At 43.1% G+C, this 24374-nt stretch overlaps 2 protein-coding genes across 5 annotated transcripts in view; both read right to left on the reverse strand.

Moving 5' to 3' along the window:
- The window catches only part of hspa12a (heat shock protein 12A), a 97838-nt gene extending 76068 nt beyond the window's left edge, over nucleotides 1-21770 (reverse strand). For 2 of the 4 annotated variants that reach the window (XM_034226180.1, XM_034226179.1), the window contains exon 1: nucleotides 21387-21770. In XM_034226180.1, coding sequence (XP_034082071.1) covers nucleotides 21387-21426 — 40 coding nt within the window. In that variant the 5' untranslated portion in view covers nucleotides 21427-21770. The remainder of the gene's footprint in view (nucleotides 1-21386) is intronic. The other 2 variants (XM_034226182.1, XM_034226181.1) reach the window with 1 other exon arrangement.
- Nucleotides 9537-11349, reverse strand: LOC117552593 (FMRFamide-related neuropeptides-like). Its single transcript, XM_034226183.1, has 2 exons — nucleotides 10387-11349; nucleotides 9537-10274 (listed from the first exon to the last, which is right to left on the reverse strand). The coding sequence occupies exons 1-2, from the start codon at nucleotides 10866-10868 to the stop codon at nucleotides 9974-9976; spliced, it is 783 nt and encodes a 260-aa protein (XP_034082074.1). The 5' UTR covers nucleotides 10869-11349; the 3' UTR covers nucleotides 9537-9973.
- Nucleotides 21771-24374: the final 2604 nt, after the last annotated feature.

A 24374-nucleotide genomic window follows, 5' to 3' on the forward strand; every position in this document is an offset into this window, starting at 1 on the left:
ACAGGAAAAATCCTACTGAGGTTTTGCTCCATCTCCAAATCACTAATGACTCTTATCAAACATAGTAAAAAGTAGAGACCAATTATCAGTGATCAGTCAGGCAAAAATGTGTCAAATGTGTGCTTCAGAATGTATTCTCTGTGTTTGCTTGTGCTTGTAGACACAGACAGCTGTGTGGGTCATAGGTGATATTAAAAGTATATCAATTACCAAAATGCACATCCTGTACAAGTATACATGTTCCGTTACAACCTGAGCAAGCAGATGTCATACTGTGTAAACTGAATGGCATACACATTAACACTGTAAAGTGTTTTCTGATCAGCCTCCAACATCAGGCAAACATTATTTAAATAAGCCTTCTTGGTCCATATTCCAGCGAGGAATGCTTTTTTTATTGTCTAAGTTAGCTGAGTGGTTTTACAACTGTTTTCAAGTCGCAGTGTTGACTCCCTGCACTGCTCCACACCGCAGCCTGCAGAGGGAGCAGGACGCCTGTAGTCTGAGCAGGACTAGTGACTAAGGGAAAAATGCTTTGTCAGCTAAGAGCAACACCTTACTGAGACCAGAGATGAAATGAGACAACATTTGGATACTAATGACATTAGGAGCTATCCCTGACATGGATTGCTATTATCTAAAGCAAAATGGATGCTAAGTCACTGGACATCTGAACAGTCGCCTAAAGAGCAGATATCGAAATATGACTCTGCCTTCACTGCAGTGGGTGAAAGACATGATTTGGCAGAGTCATATCTCACTCTGACCTTACACCATCATTTCTGTTAGCCTGATTTCAGAACATAAAAAGGTATTACTATGGCAACAGGCACTGAGGAACTGGCCTTGGTATTGCACATAATTACTAAACTCTGCATGATAATGATGAAATGTACGGTCTGCAAAAAAAATGCAGCTGTAATCACTTCCATCAAGAGCCCCGGTGCTCTAATGTTGAGGTTAAGACCGGCCCTTTTCATCAACACAATGGAAGAGCACAGTGAAGAAGAAATATATGTTACAGGTGACATTACTCATCATCCCAAACATAGCAGGCGTATAGTGTGCAGGTGAAGCAAGTGGTGTGGCACTTCTTTATTAAATATTATGAATATGTCTTTATTATCAGGCTATGTTCCACAATCATTCAAAGTAGCAGTGATAAAACCGCTTCTTAAAAAGCACAACCTCGATCCAGAGGTTTTAGCCAACTATAGACCTATTTCTAATCTTCCGTTCCTCTCAACAATTCTTGAGAAAGCGGTCGCAAAACAGCTGTGTGATTACTTAAAAAACAATGATTTATTTGAAGATTTTCAGTCTGGCTTTAGAACACATCATAGCACAGAGACAGCTCTGGTTAAAGTCACAAATGACATTCTAATAGCTTCTGACAAGGGACATGTCTCTATTCTTGTTTTGCTCGATCTCAGTGCTGCATTTGATACTATCGACCATGATATCCTATTGCAAAGATTAGAGCACTTAGTTGTGTCACGATCACAGGTACAGATCAGAACCCAATAGCACGACTCAGATACAACCAGTGTATAGCAATGTTCAGTTTATTCAGGTCAGAGACAGGCAGGGTCAAAACCAGGAAATCCGTCAGACAGGCAACCAAAACCAGACAGGGAGCAGGCAGGAGCTCGGGATCCGTAAACAGGCAGGCAGGGATCAAAAACCGGGCAGGACAAACATCTAGGCTAGAGCACAACACTCACTGGAGAGCTTGGCGGAAACGACAAGACAATCTGGCAAAGGACAAGTGATAGTGAGGTGGTATAAATAATGTGGAGTGATGAGGGAATGAGTAACAGGTGAGGGGAAGGGCTGGGGAGACCAGTTGAGGGAAGTGAGCTGATTACAAGGGCCTGGAGGAAGGCGGGATCTGAAATGACAGGAGAGTTTAGATGAGCCACCAAACAGACAAAAGAAGTGTCTAACTTGTGACAAGTTGGCATACAGGGAACTGCTTTAGGCTGGTTTAGGTCCTATCTATCTGAACGCTCTCAGTTTGTACGTGTCAACGATGAATCTTCCATGCAAACCAAAGTTAGCCATGGAGTGCCACAGGGCTCACTGCTCAGTTCTCGGACCTATTTTGTTCACATTATATATGCTTCCGTTAGGCAATATTATAAGGAATCATTCTGTAAACTTTCATTGTTATGCGGATGATACTCAACTATATTTATCAATCAAGCCTGATGAAATTAATCATCTAAATAAAATTCAAGACTGCCTCAAGGACTTAAAAACGTGGATGACCTTACATTTGTTGTTGTTAAACACGACCAAAACTGAAGTTATTGTACTTGGCCCGAAGAATCTACGAAACAAATTATCTAAAGATATACTAACTATGGATGGCATTAATTTGGCCTCCAGTGAGACTGTAAGGAATCTTGGTGTTATATTTGATCAGGATTTATCCTTTAACGCCCACATAAAATCAATTTCAAGGACCGCCTACTTCCATCTACGTAACATTGCAAAAATCAGGCATATCTTGCCTCAAAACGATGCAGAGAAACTAGTCCATGCATTTGTTACTTCAAGGCTGATTATTGTAACTCTTTATTATCAGGGTGTACCAAGAAGTCAGTCAAGTCGCTTCAGCTGATTCAAAATGCTGCAGCTCGTGTACTAACCAGAGTTAGGAAAAGGGACCACATTACTCCTGTTCTGGCTGCCTTACACTGGCTCCCTATAGAACACAGGATAGAATTTAAAATTCTTCTTCTCGCCTACAAAGCCCTTAATGGGCAGGCGCCATCTTACCTTAAAGAACTCATTATACCCTACTGTCCTACTAGGGCATTGCGTTCCAAGAATGCAGGGTTGTTGGTTGTTCCTAGAGTCTCTAAAAGTACAATGGGAGCCAGAGCCTTTTCTTATCAAGCTCCACATTTGTGGAATCAGCTTCCAGTTTGTGTTCGGGCGGCAGACACCCTATCCGTTTTTAAGAGTGCGCTTAAGACCTTCCTTTTGATAAAGCTTATAGTTAGGGCTGATTAGATTCAGCCCCTAGTTTTGCTGATATAGGCTTAGTTTGTCGGGGGACATCTTACTTCTTCCTTCTCTCTGTCTATACCTGTGTACTCTCATGTTCCGATTAACCCAGCTTCCCCAAATTTCTTTCTTTTTGGTGTCTATAATCCGGAGTCATGGATGATCCTGCGCTCCTCTGTCCTGGATCGCGAGCCCTGGATCTTGAGTCGTGGCTGTGGTCCTGGATCATAGGTCCTGGATGGATATCCTCGTGGATTCATCTTCCTATTATACACACATGCATTTCCAAACATTTGGACTACCTATGTTGCAAATGTATTATCTTTTCAATTTACACACGGCATCTATTGCACGTCTGTCCGTCCTGGGAGAGGGATCCCTCCTCTGTTGCTCTCCCTGAGGTTTCTTCCATGTTCCCCTTTAAACTGTGGGTTTTCTCCGGAAGTTTTTCCTTGTACGATGTGAGGGTCTAAGGACAGAGGGTGTCGTATTGTCATACTGATATTCTGTACACACTGTGAAGACCACTGAGACAAATGTAACATTTGTGATATTGGGCTATATAAATAAACATTGATTGATTGAAATGACTTGCTATGACGCGTTGAACCCAATGTGAGCAAATTACTCTGAATGCTGCGACGCAGCACCTGAGATTACTACCAAGAAGTTGTTCACGTTCTCAATTTTTTACGTTTAACGTTATATTCGTTCGGTACACCGAACATAGTTTTGCATCTAGGCTCAGGCCTCATCACTCAACACATTTACATAGAGTGATGATTAAATAACGAACACCCCGAGCCTACAGGTGGATGCTCGGGTGGTGGTGGGCCAGGCGAGCAGCAGCATTAGCGGCAGAGGCAGGCAGACTGGCAGATTAAATAGAGTGGCAGGTTTAGCAGAATGTGTTTGGTTGGATGAAAGAGGGACGAGAAGTGTCACCTGTAAATGTGTCATTGGTGCTCGAGTTGACTGCCTGAACTAGCCTGCATGCTTCGCCCCGTTTGTGTTATGTTACGCACAAAATGATTGTCCAAACACATTTTGGCTCTTTCTAGAGTTTGACATGGACCATAGAGTGTTAAGGCCATGTGTCTACAAGGAGTATTTTCTGTCAGGGCGCTGGGAAGAGCCTCCTTTAAGCATTTCATCGAAAACCTACTCCAAGCATTAATGTTTCTATTTCTAACAACATCTTAAACAAAGTATCACCGCTTTTGTGTGACAGACTAGGATCGCCCATTTCCTTTTTATAATGTATTTGTTCTAAAAGTTCAAAACTATAGCAGCAACATTCAGATTCTGCCCTGCCGATCTGCTCACACAAATGGGCTTTACCGGTCTTTGCTATGATAGTTTCTGTCTGAAGGCCAAAGACAAGGCCCTCCAACTTCTGCAGTGTCAACAGCTCTTTCATGTTTGATTTTCAACTCGAAGCGCTCCCCGCACAGAAATGACCGAACACTCCATAAAACAGCGTTGGGTGACGCACCTATTGTCGAGGCGGCCGCTCTCTCCTTATTTGCGACATTTAAAAAAGACACTGATTTTAACAAAGTCACTATGTGGACACAGGGGGCCCTGAGCCACCAAATCAATAAGAGCAAATATTGAACACAGGGCCTCTTTCATTCTCCAAGAACTGCTGTGAAATAAAAAAGACAAACACAGATGAAGGTGCTGTTCACACAGGAACGAAACGGGTTCTATCTGCTACTTTTCTTTTTCTTATAGCCCGTTCGTTCACATGAGGCCGTAACGGAACTGTGGAAACGGACCCCTAAAACGATAACGGGTCCCAAGGTGGATAGATCTGCGGACGGAACGCTCTGGGGGGCCAAACGGCTCCATGTGTACGTCCTATACGATCATTTTCCTGATAACGATGAAGCCATAGCCCCGCCTCTCCCCACCTCTGCTGCTCACTGCTGTAGCATGACAGTAGATACTGCTACTGACCATGATAGAGATGTTAGTGCAAAATCTACAGCTCCTCTACCACAACCATCAGCAACAAGTGGACATGGAGAACTACATGTTGCTAAACTCACCGCAGAGAATAAACAGAAGGGCAACCAGGCAACCATGGCAACAATGCTCGGGGGTCTTCTTCGCTGCTTTTGGTGTATTTTGTGGCGGAAGTACAGCGCCACTTACAGGCCCCGCATATGTACTACAACGTCTCCAGCAGGTCGAGCGGTCTTGTGTGAAGTAACACGTTTATTGAGCCGTGTCCGTGTGAACGGAATACTTTTTTGATATCGAATTTGGTTCGTTTGCGTTTCGTTTGCGTTCCCGTGTAAATGGGGCCTAAGTCGCTGACTACCCAAGTAAATAACATTAGACACAGAAACACGCCATATTGGCTTTAGAGATGTTAAGTCTAATGTGATCAGTCAAGCTCAGTGTCACACCCTTAGCATATGACATCTGGCGCTGATTGTTTCCATTTATCATGTGTAACATCCTGCTGAAAGTCAATGCAGTGTGGTGTCACCACAGGGGAGATGGGCCACAGTTAGGATCATCAGCATGGGAATACTCAAGTAATTGCATCAAAAGTTTCTCTTTTATCCTATGCTTGAACAAAAAACGGTTTGCATACTAAAAAAGAACACAAAGCACAATGAGAAAGGACCAAGTCACACCAAAACAGTTTTATTTAAATTGACCAGGCTTGACTGACTCTAAAGCAGGCATCCTCAAAGTCCGGACTCTGGTCCGGATCCGGACCGAACCACAACTGTCTCTGGACTCTGAGCAAATTATACTTTTCATATGTATTATCTGTATTATCTGTGTTATCTGTGAGACATCGCCACAACGCAACGAGTCAAAATGATCCGCTATGTCCATAGACTGCAAACAGCGCTCTGCATGTCCTGTTCCACTGTCTGTGTGTGTCTGTCAACGCATCGGTCCAATCACATTCAGCATCCCGTCAGCGTTTTTCCCCCCCAAACAATCTGTGAATCAGAGGCACAGTAGGGCGGGTCTTCACGGAATACGGGTGGTAAAAATGTGTCTCGTCTCTTTCAACCTGTCTGAGTCAGAGCGAGAGTTTAAAAAAAAAATTCAGAGCGAGAGTTAACAGCTCATCTAGTTCCATCTGTACTGTAGCTAGTAGCCTAGTTTCACCTATTGACACCAACTGACACCCTAAAAATAGGCCTTGCCTTGCCAGCTGCCACCCCAGTTGACAGCTTTGTTTTGAAAGAAAAGTTGTGGCTCATCGGACATTTATGAGAGAAAGTCTCTAATGTCCGAGTGCAAGTGAATGCAGCACAAGATGCACGTCATGTAACCCCTCCCCCGGTCCTGGTGCGAGCGTGGACATATGATTGGCGGCGATTTCATTTGAACGGGATGGCGCAAAACGAGAAGCATTTGGACCCAAGCACTGAAGGGATGAGGTATTTGCGGTCTGACAGAGAAGAGACTGTCAGTTTGGCTGTACTCAGCATTGAATCAAAACGCACTAAAGCTGTTGATCTTAATACGTTTGTGAGGCGTTTTGCTGAACAAAATGGTAATCGCCGCATTCAGCTGTAATAGACATGTCAACTTGATGCTCTGCTCACGGATGAGCATACAAAACTATTAAGATGAGGACCTTACGTGTGTAAATATATTTTTTTCTTTGAGGGGGTCTGCCCCCAAAAAACTGTTTTAAGTCCTGAGAAAGTCAAATAAGACGGTGTGTAAAACTACACTGCCCAGCCAAAAAAAAGTAACCACTTTGATTTACAGTTTTTCTCAATTGCTAAACCGACTATTTAGAATCAAAATTCATTTCTTCAAAACAAGAACATAGCCATCTAAACAGAAACACACTTGCCATAACTCTGAATATCTTTTGCAAAATGCACTTACATGACAAAACTGAAAATACTGGTCACAAAAAAGAATAAGTCGATCGAAACAGAACAAATTGTCCTCTAATGAGACAAATGTGTTTTCATAACTGAAACTCCGGTCACCATAATAACACATTCTACCATAACAATATACATTTCTTGCAAAGTGCTCTAAGGCACTCAAAACTAAAAATACCCCTTCCAAAACCAGATACCTTCTCCAAAAACAAACATTTGTCAGCTCATTAGAAGACTATTTGAACAGTCATTACTAAGTGGCACACTAAATACTGACTACAATCATCAATACACAAACCTCAAGCTATCGATATTGGAAACTGAACGGAAAACTGACAAGTTGGGAGAAACAAACTTACATATAGGAAAAACAGTATGTTACTATGTCATTGTTTTTATTGTCTCATTTTCAGAAGAGCACCGTAACAGAAACAAAAGATGAATAGCAATACACTGGAAAAAAAATAACATGGGTAAATGATGTAAATCAGCAGTAAAGCAGAGAATGAGATCTATATAGCTTTACTGATCTGCTCTTTGGCGTCTGTCTGGCCACATAGCCTCATCTACGTCACAGCGTATGTCTTCCTTTGCAAGGCAGCGTGGGAAATATCTCCTTGCGTGTCGACACCACCCTTGACAGGATTCCGCAGAGATGTCCCGACAGCCAGCATTCATTGCATCCAACAGGGGCATTCTGTCATGAGGATGATGGTCATAAACCTTCCATCTCCAGGCAGAGAAGAACTCCTCAATGGGGTTTAGAAATGGGGAGTATGGAGGGAGGAACTCCATGGCCATGTGTGGATGAGCCTCAAACCATGCCCTCACGTCACGAGAGTGGTGGAATGCCACATTGTCCCATATGACCACGTGAACCTCTTCTTTTTCTGACTCACCTTTACTCACCGCTGGGTCACCAGACCCTCCTTCCACCAACACACTTACCTCCTTTTCCCCTCTCTCTCCAAGTGAGGTTCTTACCCTCATTACCTCTGCCCGCCCTACCACCTGTCCTCTGGACCCTATCCCTTCAAACCTCCTTCAGACTATCGCTCCTGATATTCTACCGTTTCTCACCCATTTCATCAACACTTCTCTAACTTCTGGTCACTTTCCAAACAGTCTCAAGGAGGCAAGAGTAAACCCTCTCCTAAAGAAACCCACTCTCAACCCGTCTGATGTTATAAACTACAGGCCTGTCTCTCTCCTCCCGTTCCTGTCTAAATCACTTGAACGCGCTGTCTTTAAACAACTCTCCTGTTATCTCAATCAGAACAACCTTCTGGATCCGCACCAGTCTGGTTTCAAGGCAGGTCAGTCCACAGAAACTGCTCTCATTGCTGTCACGGAGGAACTGCACACTGCCAAAACTGCATCCCTCTCCTCTGTCATCATCCTGTTGGACCTGTCTGCTGCATTCGACACGGTGAATCATCAGATCCTCCTTCGCACTCTCCAAAAACTTGGAGTTTCAGGCTCTGCACTTTCCCTCCTCACCTCATACCTGAAAGACCGTACCTACAGGGTGACTTGGAGAGGGTCTGAGTCCGACCCTTGTCAATTAACTACAGGGGTCCCTCAGGGCTCTGTTCTTGGTCCCCTCCTCTTCTCCCTGTACACAAACTCGCTCGGATCAGTCATTAGCCCGCATGGTTTTTCTTACCACTGCTACGCTGATGACACCCAATTAATTCTGTCCTTTCCCCGCTCAGAGACCCAGGTCGTCGCAAGCATCTCTGCTTGTCTAGCTGACATCTCTCAGTGGATGTCTGCTCATCACCTCAAACTCAACCTTGACAAGACTGAGCTGCTCTTCCTTCCGGGAAAAGATTGTCCCACTCTTGACCTAACAATCAACATCGGCACCTCAGTTGTTTCCCCGACTCAGACTGCAAGGAATCTGGGTGTGACCCTAGATAACAACCTGTCCTTCACTGCAAACATCGCTGCTACAACCCGTTGCTGCAGATACACGCTTTACAAACATCAGGAGGATACGTCCCCAGCTGACACAGAAAGCGACGCAGGTTCTGGTCCAGGCTCTCGTCATCTCACGCCTAGACTACTGCAACTCCCTCCTGGCTGGTCTACCTGCATGTGCCATCCGACCTCTGCAGCTCATCCAGAATGCAGCGGCTCGTCTGGTCTTCAACCTTCCAAAATGTTCCCACACTACTCCGCTCCTACGCTCGCTTCACTGGCTTCCGGTAACTGCTAGAATCCACTTCAAGACACTGGTACTTGCTTACCATGCTGCGAATGGATCTGGCCCTTCGTACATCCAGGACATGGTTAAACCGTACACCCCAGCGCGTGCACTACGCTCTGCATCAGCCAAACGACTCGCTGCGCCCTCGCTGCGAGGGGGACCCAAGTTCCCAACGGCGAAAAACACGTGGGTTTGCTGTCCTGGCTCCAGGATGGTGGAATGAGCTCCCCATTGACATCAGGACGGCAGATAGCTTGCACATCTTCCGGCGCAAACTGAAAACTCATCTCTTTCGACTCCACTTCGAGCGATAGAACTATTAACGAAGCACTTTTATACTAATAAAGGACTGGCTTTTCTAAAGCCAGTTGAGTAGCACTTGAAATGTTTTTGCTCTATGAAACCTGATGTACTTATATGATTCTGTTTTCTTCAAGTTGTATTTTGTTGGTCGAACGCACTTATTGTAAGTCGCTTTGGATAAAAGCGTCAGCTAAATGCAATGTAATGAACCGACTTCACTTGATCCCTCTCTTCTGGTGGCACAAGTCGGTCATACAGGGCATCCAGGAACGCAAGGACACGTTGCGTGTTATATGCTCCCATTACAGGGATGTGAGCAAGGACGCCTTGTGTCGAGATAGCCGCACACATTGTTATGTTTCCTCCCCTTTGGCCTGGAACAAAGACTGTTGCTCTTTGCCCAATAAGGTTCCTCCCACGTCTCCTCACTTTGGAGAGGTTGAAGCCTGCTTCATCCACATATACAAACACATGTGGTAATGCATTGCCTTCCAGCTCCATCATTCGCTAAAGAAAATGAAACAAACAGAGGACCGTTTTACATTACTGTAAGCAGTCCGACATACTAAAAATATAGGCAAGCCATCACTGTGATTGAGGTCAACTCCTTCACACGGTCAGAGTTGCGTTCAAAAGGAACCTTATAGATCTGTTTCATTCTGAGGTGGTGCCTCTTTAACACCCAGTCAATGGTTGCAACACTTATAGATGGAATGTTACTGAAGACATCCTGGTCTGCAATTATTCTGGCCTGAATCTCCCTTAAGCGGATTTCATTGTTGGCCACAACCATATCAACAATGGCAGACTCTTGTTCTGGAGTAAAGGCCTTTCCTCTGCCACCAGAGCGGGGTGCTCTTTCAGTTCTATCAATACATATTTGAGAATGTTATGTACTGTAATATAAAAACAGTGATCGAAACCTACATAAAAATAGAAATGCATGAAGTGCTGTAAAAAAGGGTTACAGTAGCTTACCTATTTTCGTGCCTGAAGATCCTAATAATGGATGCCACTGTTGATCTCCGTATATTGGGCTGAACCCTTTGGCCAGCCTCACTGAGGGACATGCCATGGTTTATGACGTGGTCCACAATAGTTGCACGGGTGTTGTCCGAAACTACTGTTCGCATTGGTCCCCTTTCAACTCTTCCACCACGCATACGTACAGCCCTCCCTCTTCCTCTGTGAACATCAGGGTTCCCTCTTTCTCTCTGAACATCAGCCCTCCCTCTTCCTCTGTGAACATCAGGGTTCCCTCTTCCTCTCTGAACATCAGCCCTCCCTCTTCCTCTGTGAACAACAGGGTTCCCTCTTCCTCTCTGAACAACAGGGTTCCCTCTTCCTCTCTGAACAACAGGGTTCCCTCTTCCTCTCTGAACATCAGCCCTCCCTCTTCCTCGCTGAACAACAGGGTTCCTTCTTCCTCTCAGAGCTCCTCTACCTACTCGATCAGCCATTTTGTTCACACAAACATCTTACTGAAGTGAGGGAGGTCTTTTATAGGATTCTCACTAATTACAATTACTATAGGAAAGTCATTGATATCAGCTAACAGTAACATCATTACTGTAAGGTATACAGTACATTCCATGCAGTTACCTTTTTCAATGGGGTGATTGTCTGATAACAAGTGTTAATATTTTGCACATCAAGTGTCAATTAGTGTAGCTATGGTCTAAGTTTATGAGGAGTAAGTGTTATCCACTGTGAGAAGATTATTTTTTTTGTAGACATGAGTTACACAAAATATTTTTGATGTTTGTAGAGAATTGTAACTTCAGTTAGAGAATTGTGTGATCGGTTTTGTAAAACACTGCTTAGCATCTGCATTTTGTGTGATATCAATGATAAATGGTATACTGTTGTAGAGAAATGGTTTTCTGTTTCGATGGCTGTGCTGTTGGTTTGATGAAAGGAATTTTGATTCTAAATAGTGGATAACCCTAACCACTTTGATTTAACTAGGCCAGTAGGTAAGGGCATTCCAGTGGATAATAACTGAAGTATAAAATAATGCATGACTGAAGTGATGGAGACCATGTTGAAGGCAAACAAAAAGAGGAAATAACAGGTAAAATCAAGCAAATCCCCCTCTCAGATTCCACAGAAACATAAATACTGGCTGGTGATTTGATTAATCAGCTTTGTGATGGAATAAAAAATGCACAGTGCATTTCCTTAGCTGTGGGTGAGTCCACTGACACCACTGACAATGCTCAGTTGCTGGAGTTTGTGAGTTTTTATGATGAGGCAAAGGGGGAGTTTGTTGAAGATGTGTTGGGCCTGACGAACCTCAGTGGACACACAAGGGGGCAAGACATTTATAAAGCAATAATGGGAATGCTGAACGAAAGAGGGTGCAGCTGCCTTTATTCATAACTGTGCAGCTCTTACACTGCGACTCTGAGGGATCAAGCACAGACACAATAACAATGAAAACTGCTGCATATAGATTATTTTTGTTTTTGCAACCTCGTGTTAAGAATCTTGTTGCAATTGTTTAAAAGTTTGAATGACCGTAATAAACGGACCTTTGTCTTATTGAAACATTTATTTTGGACCTTTAAGATTTGTATTTGAGTACCCCTGCTCTAAAGGGTGACACTTATTTAATGACACACACACCATGTATACATCACTTCAGGGGACATTACATTGACTTAAATGCATTTCCTGGAGACTTATCCTATCCGTGGCGATTCAAGCACTTTGAATCGCCACGTGCTGAAAAGTGCTATATAAATAAAATTGCCTTGCCTTAACCATAACCAACACATGCCTTACCCTTACCCTAAACCTAACCAAGTCTTCACCCTAAAATTAACAATTCCCCTCATGGGGACCTCCATTTTGTCCCCATAAGGGAGGCGAGTCCCCACACGTGACTGTGTAAACAGATTTAGGTCCCCACAAGTATAGTAATGCTAGGCCACTGTGAAGCTGACCGTTGAGCGGCCCGACCAAGCAAGGAGGCAGAGGCAGAGAATTCAAATATAACCCGGTGTGGGCATTTATTCATCGCTGTGGTACAGGATACACAGCCTCAATATTGCTGCCCAGGTGAACACAGTCACCAGCCACAAGGATCTCACCCACACTACCAGCCTTCACCAAACAGGAAACACAGAGCCTAAATACACACCCACTAATCAGCAATTAGACACAGCTGAGGGGGGAGGAGACAACACAGGACACCAGGTGAACATAATCAGGAGTAACAGAAAGAACGGGAGGGGGAACACTTTTCAAAATAAAAGACGTGCAATATACAAAGCCCAAAGCCGTCAGTCCACAGTGACGAAGCCATCTTCGTCACATTTCCTCCTTCCTCTCCCGAAAGAGAACAGTACCTTATTCCTGCGACACTTATTGATCTTGGCCATTTTGCTCTCCTCCATGTGTCTCCACTCCGCCCGGTGTTTCTGCTTCACCTTGTGCCGCATGGTTTCCTCAGAGGAGGGCGTGAAGTCGGAAGGAAGCTTCCCTTTCTTCCTCAACTCTTTCTCCCGCTCCTTCGCGATGGCCTCCGTCAGGTTCTCCACGTACGCCGCCTTCTCCGCCTGCAGCGTCTTCATCACCTGCTTCTCCACCTGAGTCTGAGCGGCTGACAGGGCCTCTGCATGAGCCTGAGCCCTTATCTCCTCCAGCTGTTGCTGCATGACGCGCTCTCTCTCCCGACGGATCCCCTCGGCCATTTTCACCCGCTCCTCCTCCGCTAGAAAAGCATCTTCCTCGTCTTTAATTTTCTTCTCCTCTGCAAGTTTCTTCTCCTGCAGGTGTATCAGACAAGCCTCCTCCACTAAGCGCATCTCCTCTTCCTGCCTCTGCAACCTGAGCTGCTCCTCTTTCTCTTCCATCAGGGAAACCTGTTCCTGTATCCGTGAAAACGGCTGCTCCATGTTCCTCAAACGACACTCCTCCCACTTGAATCTGGCTGTCTCATACTGCAGGAATGACTTCATCATCTCCCTTAGTTCCTCCATCGTTTTCACCTCCTCACTTGGTCAATCCCACTTCTGACACCAAATGTGAAGCTGACCGTTGAGCGGCCCGACCAAGCAAGGAGGCAGAAGCAGAGAATTCAAATATAACCCGGTGTGGGCATTTATTCATCGCTGTGGTACAGGATACACAACCTCAATATTGCTGCCCAGGTGAACACAGTCACCAGCCACAAGGATCTCACCCACACTACCAGCCTCCACCAAACAGGAAACACAGAGCCTAAATACACACCCACTAATCAGCAATTAGACACAGGTGAGGGGGGAGGAGACAACACAGGGCACCAGGTGAACATAATCAGGAGTAACAGAAAGAAGGGGAGGGGGAACACTTTTCAAAATAAAAGACATGTGCAATATACAAAGCCCGAAGCCGTCAGTCCACAGTGACAAAGCCATCTTCGTCACAGCCACACACACACAAACATCTCATCAGTGTGATTATGATCACATCTTATCTTCAAACATGTATGAAGCTCTGCCTTCACAGCTAGGTGATATTAGCATCCAGGTAACAGTGCTGTGGCATGCTGCAGTCTCTATGGCACTCTGTTAAGGCCCTGACACACCTACCCGATTTTGGGAGTCAGAGGCCGTCAGAGGCAGTCGGGCATTCGCGGCGCCCTACTCAGGTTGGTGTGTCCCACACCGTCGTTGCTTTACGGCACATTTTCACACCTCCCGCGGCCTATTCAACATGTTGAATCGGCCAAAGAAAGTCGGCCAAAGAAATCACTCTGATTGGCTGTTGCCTCTTTTGAATGACGAATACACACTACCGCTGCCTGCTGGTAAGGACAGTTATTGACACTCGTCGACTGAAGTCTTTGCGGTGTGTTCGTAGGCGGGCGGTGTAGGCGGGCGGTGTAGGCGGGCGGCGTAACCGACGCAGGCGACGTAGCGGACGTAAAAGTCGGGACGCCTTCGGTACGCATTCTTTTGTCTCAGGTTGGTGTGTAGCAGCCTTTAGTTACATTACATAACAGAGGAGCGCTGCCAAGCCCCCGGAAAAGTTAGTCCTAGTATCTCTTGAAGGAAAATAACTCCATATGAAAGCATGTTATTTAAAGCACGAACATGTGATTTCAAACAAATCACGAAACTATAGAAATAATCTGCATTTGGCAAGTGAGTCCCCTGTCAGCATTTAACATGTCCTACTTTTTGAGGATGGTGCAAACTGCTCACTATCACCTCCACAGTGGATTGTGATATGGAGTCATGGAGAAACGTGTTAACACTGTTAAAATGCAGTATTAAAGTTTAAATCTTCCGGACAAAAGTGCCGGCCCTTTGTTATTTATTGAGCTTTAAAACAAATGAATAACGACTCAATATAATAATATAACAATAAAAAACGGAGCCTCTCTTTTCCTCCCCCTCTTCTGAGAGCCCAGCAGCTGATCTCTGAGCACGCCCCCCTCTCCTGCAGGGGGGCGTGGTCAGCTGCAGCTCATTTGCATTAAAGCTACATCACAGAATCAGCCCTTGCAAAAACAGGGCTGGAATAGAGCAAATAGAGCGAAATGAGGGGTGGCTAAAATGCCTGATCTGTTTGGTATTTTGAAAAAAAAACTTCACAGACATGTTTATATAGGTATGGCCCTACAATATAGAACAAGTAGAAATACTACAGTGTAAAAACGTTGTTTCAAGTAAAAATCCTGCATACAAAATCTTAGTTGAGTAGAAATCTAAAAAGTATTGGAATCAAATTATACTTATTGTACAAAAGTAAAAGTACTTGTCCCATTATAAAATGATATTTATTAATATACTTGACTATAGAGATGTCCCGATGTGATCGGGGATTGGAGCCGATCACGTGATTTTTAAAAGATCGGAATCAGGAGAAAAAGATCGGGGATCGGGAATCCTTTTTTTTTTTACAAAACTAAAATGACCATGTTCACGTCTTAAAGTCATCCTGAGGCCTTAGTTTTGGTTTAAAATTACACAACATCATGTATGTGTTGCTTCTTTTGGGCTTGTTTTCAGACCTGGTTGCTTATTTCTCTCAAATCTGGCAATAGAGTGGGCAGGGTGCAGTGTCTAATAGTAGCAGTAAGCTAACGAGAGGCTACGTTCAGCTGGTGACTCGGGAGTCGGGACAGAGAAAATGTCAGGAGTTTGGAAGTATTATAAAATTGAAAGCGAAGGAAGTGTAACAGCCAGATGCAATGTTTGCAAGAAGGAGGTTCCGCGTGGTGGAAAGAACAGAGCTACGTTCAACAAGACCAATCTGATACGCCACCTGAGAAACAAACACCACCAACAACAACACGGCGAGTACACTAGGGCTGTACCCGAATATCCGAATATCCGTTCGTTGGAGTACTATTCGGGTTTCAATTTCGTTATTCGGAAATTCGTTTTGTTTGTTTTTTCATTTTTTCCCCCGTTTTTTTTCCAAATTGAATTTATTGAAATCTCCAATATCAACGTCAGAGCTTGTGCCTCTTCGGGGGGTGCTAACACTTAACCATAAACGTTATCGTTTACTTTCTCCGTCTTTATATGTAGATATTACATTTCTCCGTTAATCTCCGTCACGTTGTTTCCAAAGCAACAACAACTTCCTGTCAACAGCGCTACCTCTCCTTCAAAAATAAAAACATGTCCATAAATAGGAAGCCAAGTCAAATTACACTTAAGACATATACAACTAGGGTTGGGTATTGTTTGAATTTCCACGATTCTGATTCCGATTCCGATTCTACTTTTCGATTCCGGTTCTTAACGGTTCTCAATTCCGATTCTTTGAGGGGCAGTGTAAAAAAATGATAAATGCTTCTTCCACCAAAACAATTACATGTATTCGAGAAACTTTTACACAGGTTAGTTTACAGTAATATTCACATTAATCAGTCTGTTTATATTCACTGCTATGTAACTGTAACCTGAGAACCACTGAAGCTACAACAGTGCAACAGTCCAACTTTTAAAGAACAGTTCTTGTTGAGAAAAAACAAGCATATCTGCCTTCTCAGGCATTACCGGGAAGAAATGTTTGAACATTTTAAAGTAAAATGCTTCAATCTGGTGCACTTTAAGCAGAATGACTAGAGACTAGATCTAGGGGGTACAACTGTAAACACCCATATGAAAAAGATCGGTTTACATTTTAATAATTAAATAAGTATGTGAACATAACCAATAACCTACCATAGCCAATAACAAATACATGTAACGTATTTTATTTTTGTTGTTCATTCATATCTTATTTTACTATTTTATTTATGCATATTTTTGTATCTCTCCAGTTTAAAACGATATGTCTGGTTTACTGTCCTATAGTATACATTGGAATGATTTCAAACCTGTTTTAACCCAATAATTATAAAGGAGTGCCTTGGAAATATGTGTTTACATAAATTGTGATCAAAACGTTTGAGACCCACTGAGATAACTTAGACTAAAGTGAACTATCTAAACACTCAAGAGTCCTTTACCTCACTGAGCTGTAGTTATCAGCCTCTCAGTCTGACTGGAGAGGACACTCCCTCCACATCATTGTAGAAACATCTTCTTCTTCCGTTAGAGCAGCTAGCACCCTCCCTTTCTCCCTCGCTCGCTCCCACGCTCACTCGCACGTTGGCTGTGAGCTGCGGGTGCCAGATAAGCCAACATCCCCCATTTTCATCACTTACAGCGCCCATCGTACAGGGCAAATGAAAACCGGGATAAAAGGGTGTTACATTTACTTAATTATGAATGTTGTTACATCAAGGCCGAAAATTAGGATGAGCCCCAACGGTCAAAACATTTATTTTTTCCTCCCAGAGCTGTCAGCGCAGCACCTCCACAGATCTGGCGCCCGAGGCGAACATCTATAACGCCAGTGCGACGGGCCGGTCCTGGTCTCAGGTTACGCCGGCTGTAGGAAGTGTAGGTACAAGGGTACAACGCTACATTTCCCGCCCCGCCGCAGTCATACAGTAGGCTACGGAGAGCGGCGAGAAACATTTCCTCAGGCATCGAAAAGTGGAACCGAAATTCACATTTCTAAATGATGCCGTTGGAATCGAAATGTTGGAACCGGTTCCGAACCGGAACCGGTTCTCGGTACCCAACCCTATATACAACTGCAACGAAAGTAACAAACACAATGCGATATCCTTTTCAATTTCAAAGAACACAAATTGGGTTACATTAACAAATAACTATAAAACAACAATACTGTAGAATAACAAAATGAATGCCGTGAATACACCGAAATACACGTGTTGAAGTGGTTCGCTGCTGATTACTATTGAATTGTGTTACTCCAGTAAGATGGAAATATAATACTTTGTTTATTCATGTTATGTTAAGCTGCTGTTGTTCATTGCATTATTACTAGTCTTAAGGCTAGAATTCTGCACTAAGCCACTTTTTTTTAATTATTATTATTTGTGACTGAATGTGAACTTTTTCCAGTAGTTATTTTTGTTTTGTTACTGCACTATCTGCACTCAATTTGTTTACATGGTTATTTTGTGGTGGACCACTGATAAGCTTTATTTTTGTTTTGATCCAATTCTGCACAACTGAACTGATCCAATGCTGCTGTGAAAAAAAGAAGCTATATCCATGTTGGATAGAATGGATAGTTGGGTACTGTCATTTAAATAAAAAAATAACCTTAAGGGACAACTTGAATGCTTTTTTCCTTTTTTTTCTCTTAATGCATTGCATAAAGATCGGATCGGGAAAAATCGGTATCGGCAAATTGTCAAAATCAAATGATCGGAATCGGATCTGGAGCAAAAAAGGTGATCGGGACATCCCTACTTGACTATTATCCTTCATGCATTGATGTGTTCACAGGGCTCGACATTATAAATGGCCCGCTGGCCTGGAAGCACTATTTAGACACCCCGGGCCAGCATAACGTACTTTCCACTTGCCCGCTCGGGCCACCAAAAATATTGTTTAAAAAAAAAAGTTTCCTGTGGTATTGGTATTTTGACTAGCAATTTTGTTAAATTGTTTCGTTTATTAACGCTACAACATAGCGTTGCCTGAGTCGCTTGTCGTTGTTGGGTGAAAAGCAAACAGCTGTTTGCTGCGGAGCGCAGCGCGAGCAGGCTCCCGTGAGCGGGAGCGCGCTCCTTCACTACAGACTATCGCGCCACCTAACCATTCGCCAACATTTTTTTAATACCAGCGGTAACCGGCCAAGCGCCGTGCAAAAAACAATCTTCAAATAAAAGAAAGTCACCGGAGGAGTTCAAGGAGAGTGACAGGGAGCATGAGAAGAACGTTTCAGCCAGCTTGATCGATGAAGTTGGCTTCTAGTGGTGCAGTGACGCGTCCTAAAACCCTTTTATAATCTATCGATTAGATTTATGATTCGAAAATTATAAAAGTAGGGTAGACATGTGGAGATTATCCGGCTGAACAAAACGTGCATTTATCAAACAGGTTTGTTTTCCACAGACCTTATTTCCAGCTATTTTCCAAAACCCTGTGGAGAAATCCCATTGCTTTTTGTCGAGGGAACCAGCAGCTTACTTCCTGGTTTTATGACGAGTCACTGGCTGCACCTCTCAATATGATGCCAGTATAAACAAGGTCTTCTGTCGGCTCTGTACATCAATGCCGACCTATTCTGACAAGTAAGTGAAGAGTAGAAAATATAAAGGTATAATAATAATACTCATAATAATAGCAGACATTTTTTAACAATGACCACAATATCATTATTTTAATAAACCAAATATGAACAATTGAGGAAAATGAGGAAGAACTGATTGTTCAAATGTTGTAGTGCAAGTAGTAATGTAGTTAGTGCATAAATTACTATTGCAACAAATGTGTTAATTTTCTTCATTATTAGTCGATTTTTTTTGGACGAATGCTCCGGGCCAGTGGTTACAATGGTGGGGCCAGTGACAATACAATTCTACCGGCCCGGAGGGCCAGTGGCTTTTTACCCTTAATGTCTACCCCTGGTTCATCACACGTGGTAAAGGTGGAGAAAATAGAAATACAATTATATATATATATATATATATATATAGGGTGAATTGCCCTAATGTGGGACATTTTTTGCATTTCAGACTTCGGGAATATATTGCGATATGAAGCCGATACAATAAATCAACATCAAGTACCATTCTGAAATCCCCAGGATGTGTCCTAATCAAATCAAAAGAGAAAATGCAGATATTACACTCATAAAAGAAATGGTAGACATATAAGTACTCTTAGTGCCAAGTTGTCTCAGACAATCTGCATTTCCTAATGTGGGACAGTTCTGTGCAAAATGTGGGACTGACCTATTGTAATTATTTCTTAACTTAGGCTATTTTTTACAATGTGTGTTGGAAGGATTTATTAAATTACTATGAATATTTGGGCTTAAATTAATTGCCATCTCTTAAACTCAGACATGTATCCCTAACATTATCCCTGACTTTGTCATACCATTTTAACAGAGATGCAGCCACCCCCAATTATTTAATATGATTTGCCATTCACCTTTAATATCTAAAATAATGCATTAGAAGACTAAAACCCTGTAAATAACCATTGCTCTTGCACAATCCATGCCCCTTTTAGACCTGTCCCACATTAGGCAAATCATACTGTCCCACTTTGCGAAACATGTTTCCTAAAGTGGGACGATGGAACATTTGATTGAAATAAAAAATATAGAGTATATTTACACCATATTATAATATGTTCTGATGAACAAACATATCATAAACACATCCTGATAAAAACTTGCAAGATTGTTTTATTTATACGAAATTTAAAACCTTAACATTACATTTGTCAAAACATTATGTCATTGACCTTTGGGTGATCATCACACAGGGTACTTCCTGTTTGAAGGTTTTTCCACCCTCATCTTTGATTGGACATTTGAGAAGTCATGTGATTTTGATCGCATGACATCACAGTTTGTGTTAACCCGTAGTTTCATTGACTCTCATTTGTTTGCGGAAGACCTATACCCATTTGAGCTTAGGTGTCCCACATTAGGGCGTGTCCCACATTAGGGCAACTCACCCTAACCTATATTTTGAATTAGCTAGTGATCCTATTCTGGAAAGTAACTATTTACAAATGTTGTCAAATAAATGTAGGAGTAAAAAGTACAATTTTGGCTTCCAAAATGTAATAGTATGGAAATGGCTGGATATAAGTAAAGTACAAACAACCCAAAATCGTACTAAAGTACAGTGCTTGAGTTAACATACTTAATTTCATTACAACACTGCGTATTTGCAATCGATCTTACATAATCATAATGAATAGACAAGCGAGCAATCTTCCAAATGAGTTCTTCTGACTGGCATTGCAGTACATAATGTGTCTACAGCAAACTGAAGAAATCTCAGGGCCATCTTCTATCTATACATGGAGCAAACAAGGATATTTGAAACCGTTATTGCCTTTGAACGCTCCTCAGAGCAGTGCTCTGGTCAGGCAGCAGCACGGCAGTGTGTGTGTGTGTGTGGGGGGGGGGGGGGGGGGCGGCACTGCGTTACCTGAGGACATGGTGCAGACTTTTTGCTGCATTGAGTCACAACTCCGGTGGGACGGGCGGGTCACGTGACCGAACTCTGCACCGTTATGGAGGATCAAAGTGATCTGATCTGCAGCCAGCTGATAACCAGTCCAAACACACAGCCCAGCCCGGCGTCAGTGAACACAAGCCAGAGATAAACGTGTAATATCGCCATGCTTTTCTGGGTAGTGCAGGCCGAGGGGGGGCGAGGTGCTAACGGTACACTGCGGCTGCCCTTGGAGAACCAATGCTGGGCTTGGTAGCTCACACAGCCCCCCTACACAACGACTGCTGTGTCACAATTGAATTTTAACTCAGTATTCAACAAAATCATGAGTCAACAGTCTTCAGAAATCACCAGCGTGCTTGTGCACGCGCCCTGCAGCCCGCCACAAAATATGCAAACGTGCGCGTGCAGTGATTGAGACTACAAAAGACAGTTTGAAGCAAACACAGTGGTATTTATTTACCTGTTAATATCTTCTCCGCCGCCGTTTCTTTCTCACTCATCTTCTCCCGCAGTTTCTCCTCCTCCCGAGCCTTCTCCCCGATACAGCTACACCAAGCAATGGTCCTGCTTCACCGAAGCACCGGACAGAGGGGGAACTTCAGCACGAACAGCCTCCACGCGGATAACTCGATGTCCCCTTCAGCCCCTCTCAGCCTGGCCGCTTCCTGTTAAATGGAAAAGCCGTTAAAACGCACATGGAGGGGATTTGAGGTCTGGAGGTTTTGAAATGGGGGGGGGCACTGGGCAGTGCCTTCGCAGAGAGGATGTTGGACGGGTTGGACCCCAGACTGTTGCTTGCTGCTCTGTCCGCCCCTCCCACCTCTCTCACGGATGTCCTGGCCAGGAATCCTCCTGCTAACCGCCTGACACACACACACACACACACACACACACACACACACACACACACACACACACACACACACACACACACACACACACACAGTATTAGCAGATATCATATAATAAAATACAGTGTCAAAACTAAAACTACTCATTATCCAAAGTGGCTTGTGTCACATGACAAGCCCATGAAAACAATGTATGGGACATTTTCTTGATGAATGTCTGTTTAGAGCCCACGCCTCTATGTTAGAGAAACAAATACAAATTACAAAACTAAACCGTATATAAAGACATATGCAGGGCATAGTCCTTAAACGCTGTCAATCCAAATATTTCAAATTGTTTGTAAAGAGAAATATATAGATTTTGCAGGAACTGACTGGGTGAAATCATCCATCGGTCGACCAGGGATTTGAGTGTGAGTCATCCACATGGAGTATTGTTAGGTTTTTATGTATTTGCTTATTTTCCTCATTTGCTTATTTAGATCCAACATTGACATGATGGCAGTATCAACTTGTGGTCAGCTAGTCAATCTTTTTGTATTTTTGTAATGTTGGGGCTTTTGGATTTTCTGTCAACTGGTTTGTGCGGAAAATATGGGAAAATGCACAACTACAGCACAAGATCAACTGATATGATGAAGCCCTCAAGGTGACACGTCATGTGGAATTCCTTTCTTCATGTCATTTTAACATAACATAGAGTAGAAACCCCCAAAGTGTGAACAAAATATCCTGTATCTTTTTCTGCATCTCCATCTGTCAGAAAATGTATTTAACAACAAGCTAGTCAGACTTGCAGCTGTGTATGACAGGTATGTGTATGGATCTATGAAGAAAACTGGATACAGTGATAAGGGGGGGGGGGGGGTCATATGAAGTCATAGAAGTCTGACTGCTGATTAAACATAAAGTTACCTTGATCTGTTGCCTCTAAATACTGGCTATGTGCTAGTGCTGGAAAGTTAATGTACCTTGAGCTGACTTTCAAATGTTTTTTTCCCAATGTAAGTCTACAGACAAAAGTATTTTAAGGTAAATGGCATCACAGGGCTGACCCGAAAGTCTTTGGCCACTAAAAAAAATAGCTTGTGTGGCTGATCTTCCAAGGGACCAGCAAATCCATTACTTTTACTGTTGTTAGTTGCAAGAACAAACAGAATAGTCTTCATGTTCCCTCATTATCTGAGGATAGCCAGACTCAGTGAAATTGACATTTATTTTTTACTGAAATCAGCCATTGGAAAACATTTTTCAAGGACTCGTTCGAAGCAGGATTTACTTCAAAACCAAAGCTCAAGGAGGATTGATTTATTTGTATTTAACCTTTATTTAACCAGGAGAAGTCTCCTTGAGAATGAACATCTATTTGACTAGATACAGTAGTCCAGTCAGTAAGATAGCAGCACAGCTAGACACTAGCTTTCCCTAACCCCACCTGAAACTCTTCTGTCATTCCTGCCATTTTTATCTTGTTTTACTGTGTATTGCCCATGATACAACTTAACTTTCATTGACTGTAAATACTAAGTGTTTTTTCTCTTTGATTTGCCTGTCATAGGTCACTTCCAGGAGCCTGACATTAAACAGATCTGTGCTGTGCAGTAACGCACAATGCACACATTGAGCTGCTGGGCTGGGCACAGCTAACTGTTCATCTGAGGGTGAACCCAATGATGCGTTAAAGGTCACCTATTATGCAAAATCCAATTGTTCATGTCTTTTATACATAAACATGTGTCCCCTCTTCTTCATGTCTCTTCTACATAAACATGTGTCCCCTCTGTGTAAAGAGATTCTGAACGTTTCAGGAAAAAAGATTCTCTCTCTTTTTGTCCTGATCCATTTATATAAAAACCTGTCTGAAAATGAGCTGATCAGATTCTGGTCACTTTATGATGTCATAACGATGTTTTGGCTTGTGTAACCATTAGCCAATCACCAACCAAGGTAACCCCCCCACCTTATCGCCTGAATATCCTCCTAGAGCACCATTGTTTTCTTTTTAACCAAATCTCTCACATGCCCCTTCGGAACCAGTTTCACAACAACAACAATGGGGGACTGCGCTGGGTCGATGATCGTGTTACTTTTAACCATACGAAACCAGATTAAATTAAATAACTACTTCTCCCAGGGCCGTATCCAGGATTTGCTAAATACCGAGGTCCAAACATGCTAGGGGGGTTCGGGGGTATACCCCCCCTGAGATTTTTGGGATTTTCATGATCTAGTTAGGTGCTTTTTAAGTCCTGTGGGGGGTCACAAATTGGATAATCTCTCTCCTTTCCATAACCTGCAGCCTCTCTTCCATCTTCTTGAGTCTCTCTGTCTTCTTCCTGTTCATTACTCTCTCTACTCTTTCTCTTTGTTCAATCTCTCCCTCGTTGTTCACTTGTTGCTCCTCCTCACTTGTCGCTCCTGCCAGTGAATTAAAAGCAATTCAGCAATTTAGTTCATTTCACTTGTTTGTTTGCATTATTTTTTTTATTTAAATCTGTTTTGTTTGATTCTCAAAAGAGAACAAAGATGTAAGAAAATTGTGTGATTTTATACAATTGTATGTTATGACATCATACCTGCAATAGATATATGTTGTT

This window comes from Gymnodraco acuticeps, unplaced genomic scaffold (genome assembly GCF_902827175.1).
Source record: "Gymnodraco acuticeps unplaced genomic scaffold, fGymAcu1.1, whole genome shotgun sequence".
Lineage (NCBI taxonomy): Eukaryota > Metazoa > Chordata > Actinopteri > Perciformes > Bathydraconidae > Gymnodraco > Gymnodraco acuticeps.

Excerpts from the sequence above, each read along its gene's own strand:
- LOC117552593 (XM_034226183.1), bottom strand. The coding sequence starts at position 10,868 with ATGGCTGATCGAGTAGGTAGAGGAGCTCTGAGAGGAAGAAGGAACCCT. Across the intron at positions 10,275-10,386 it reads ATCTTCAGGCACGAAAATAG|AACTGAAAGAGCACCCCGCT; the intron begins GTAAGCTACTGT and ends ATGTATTGATAG.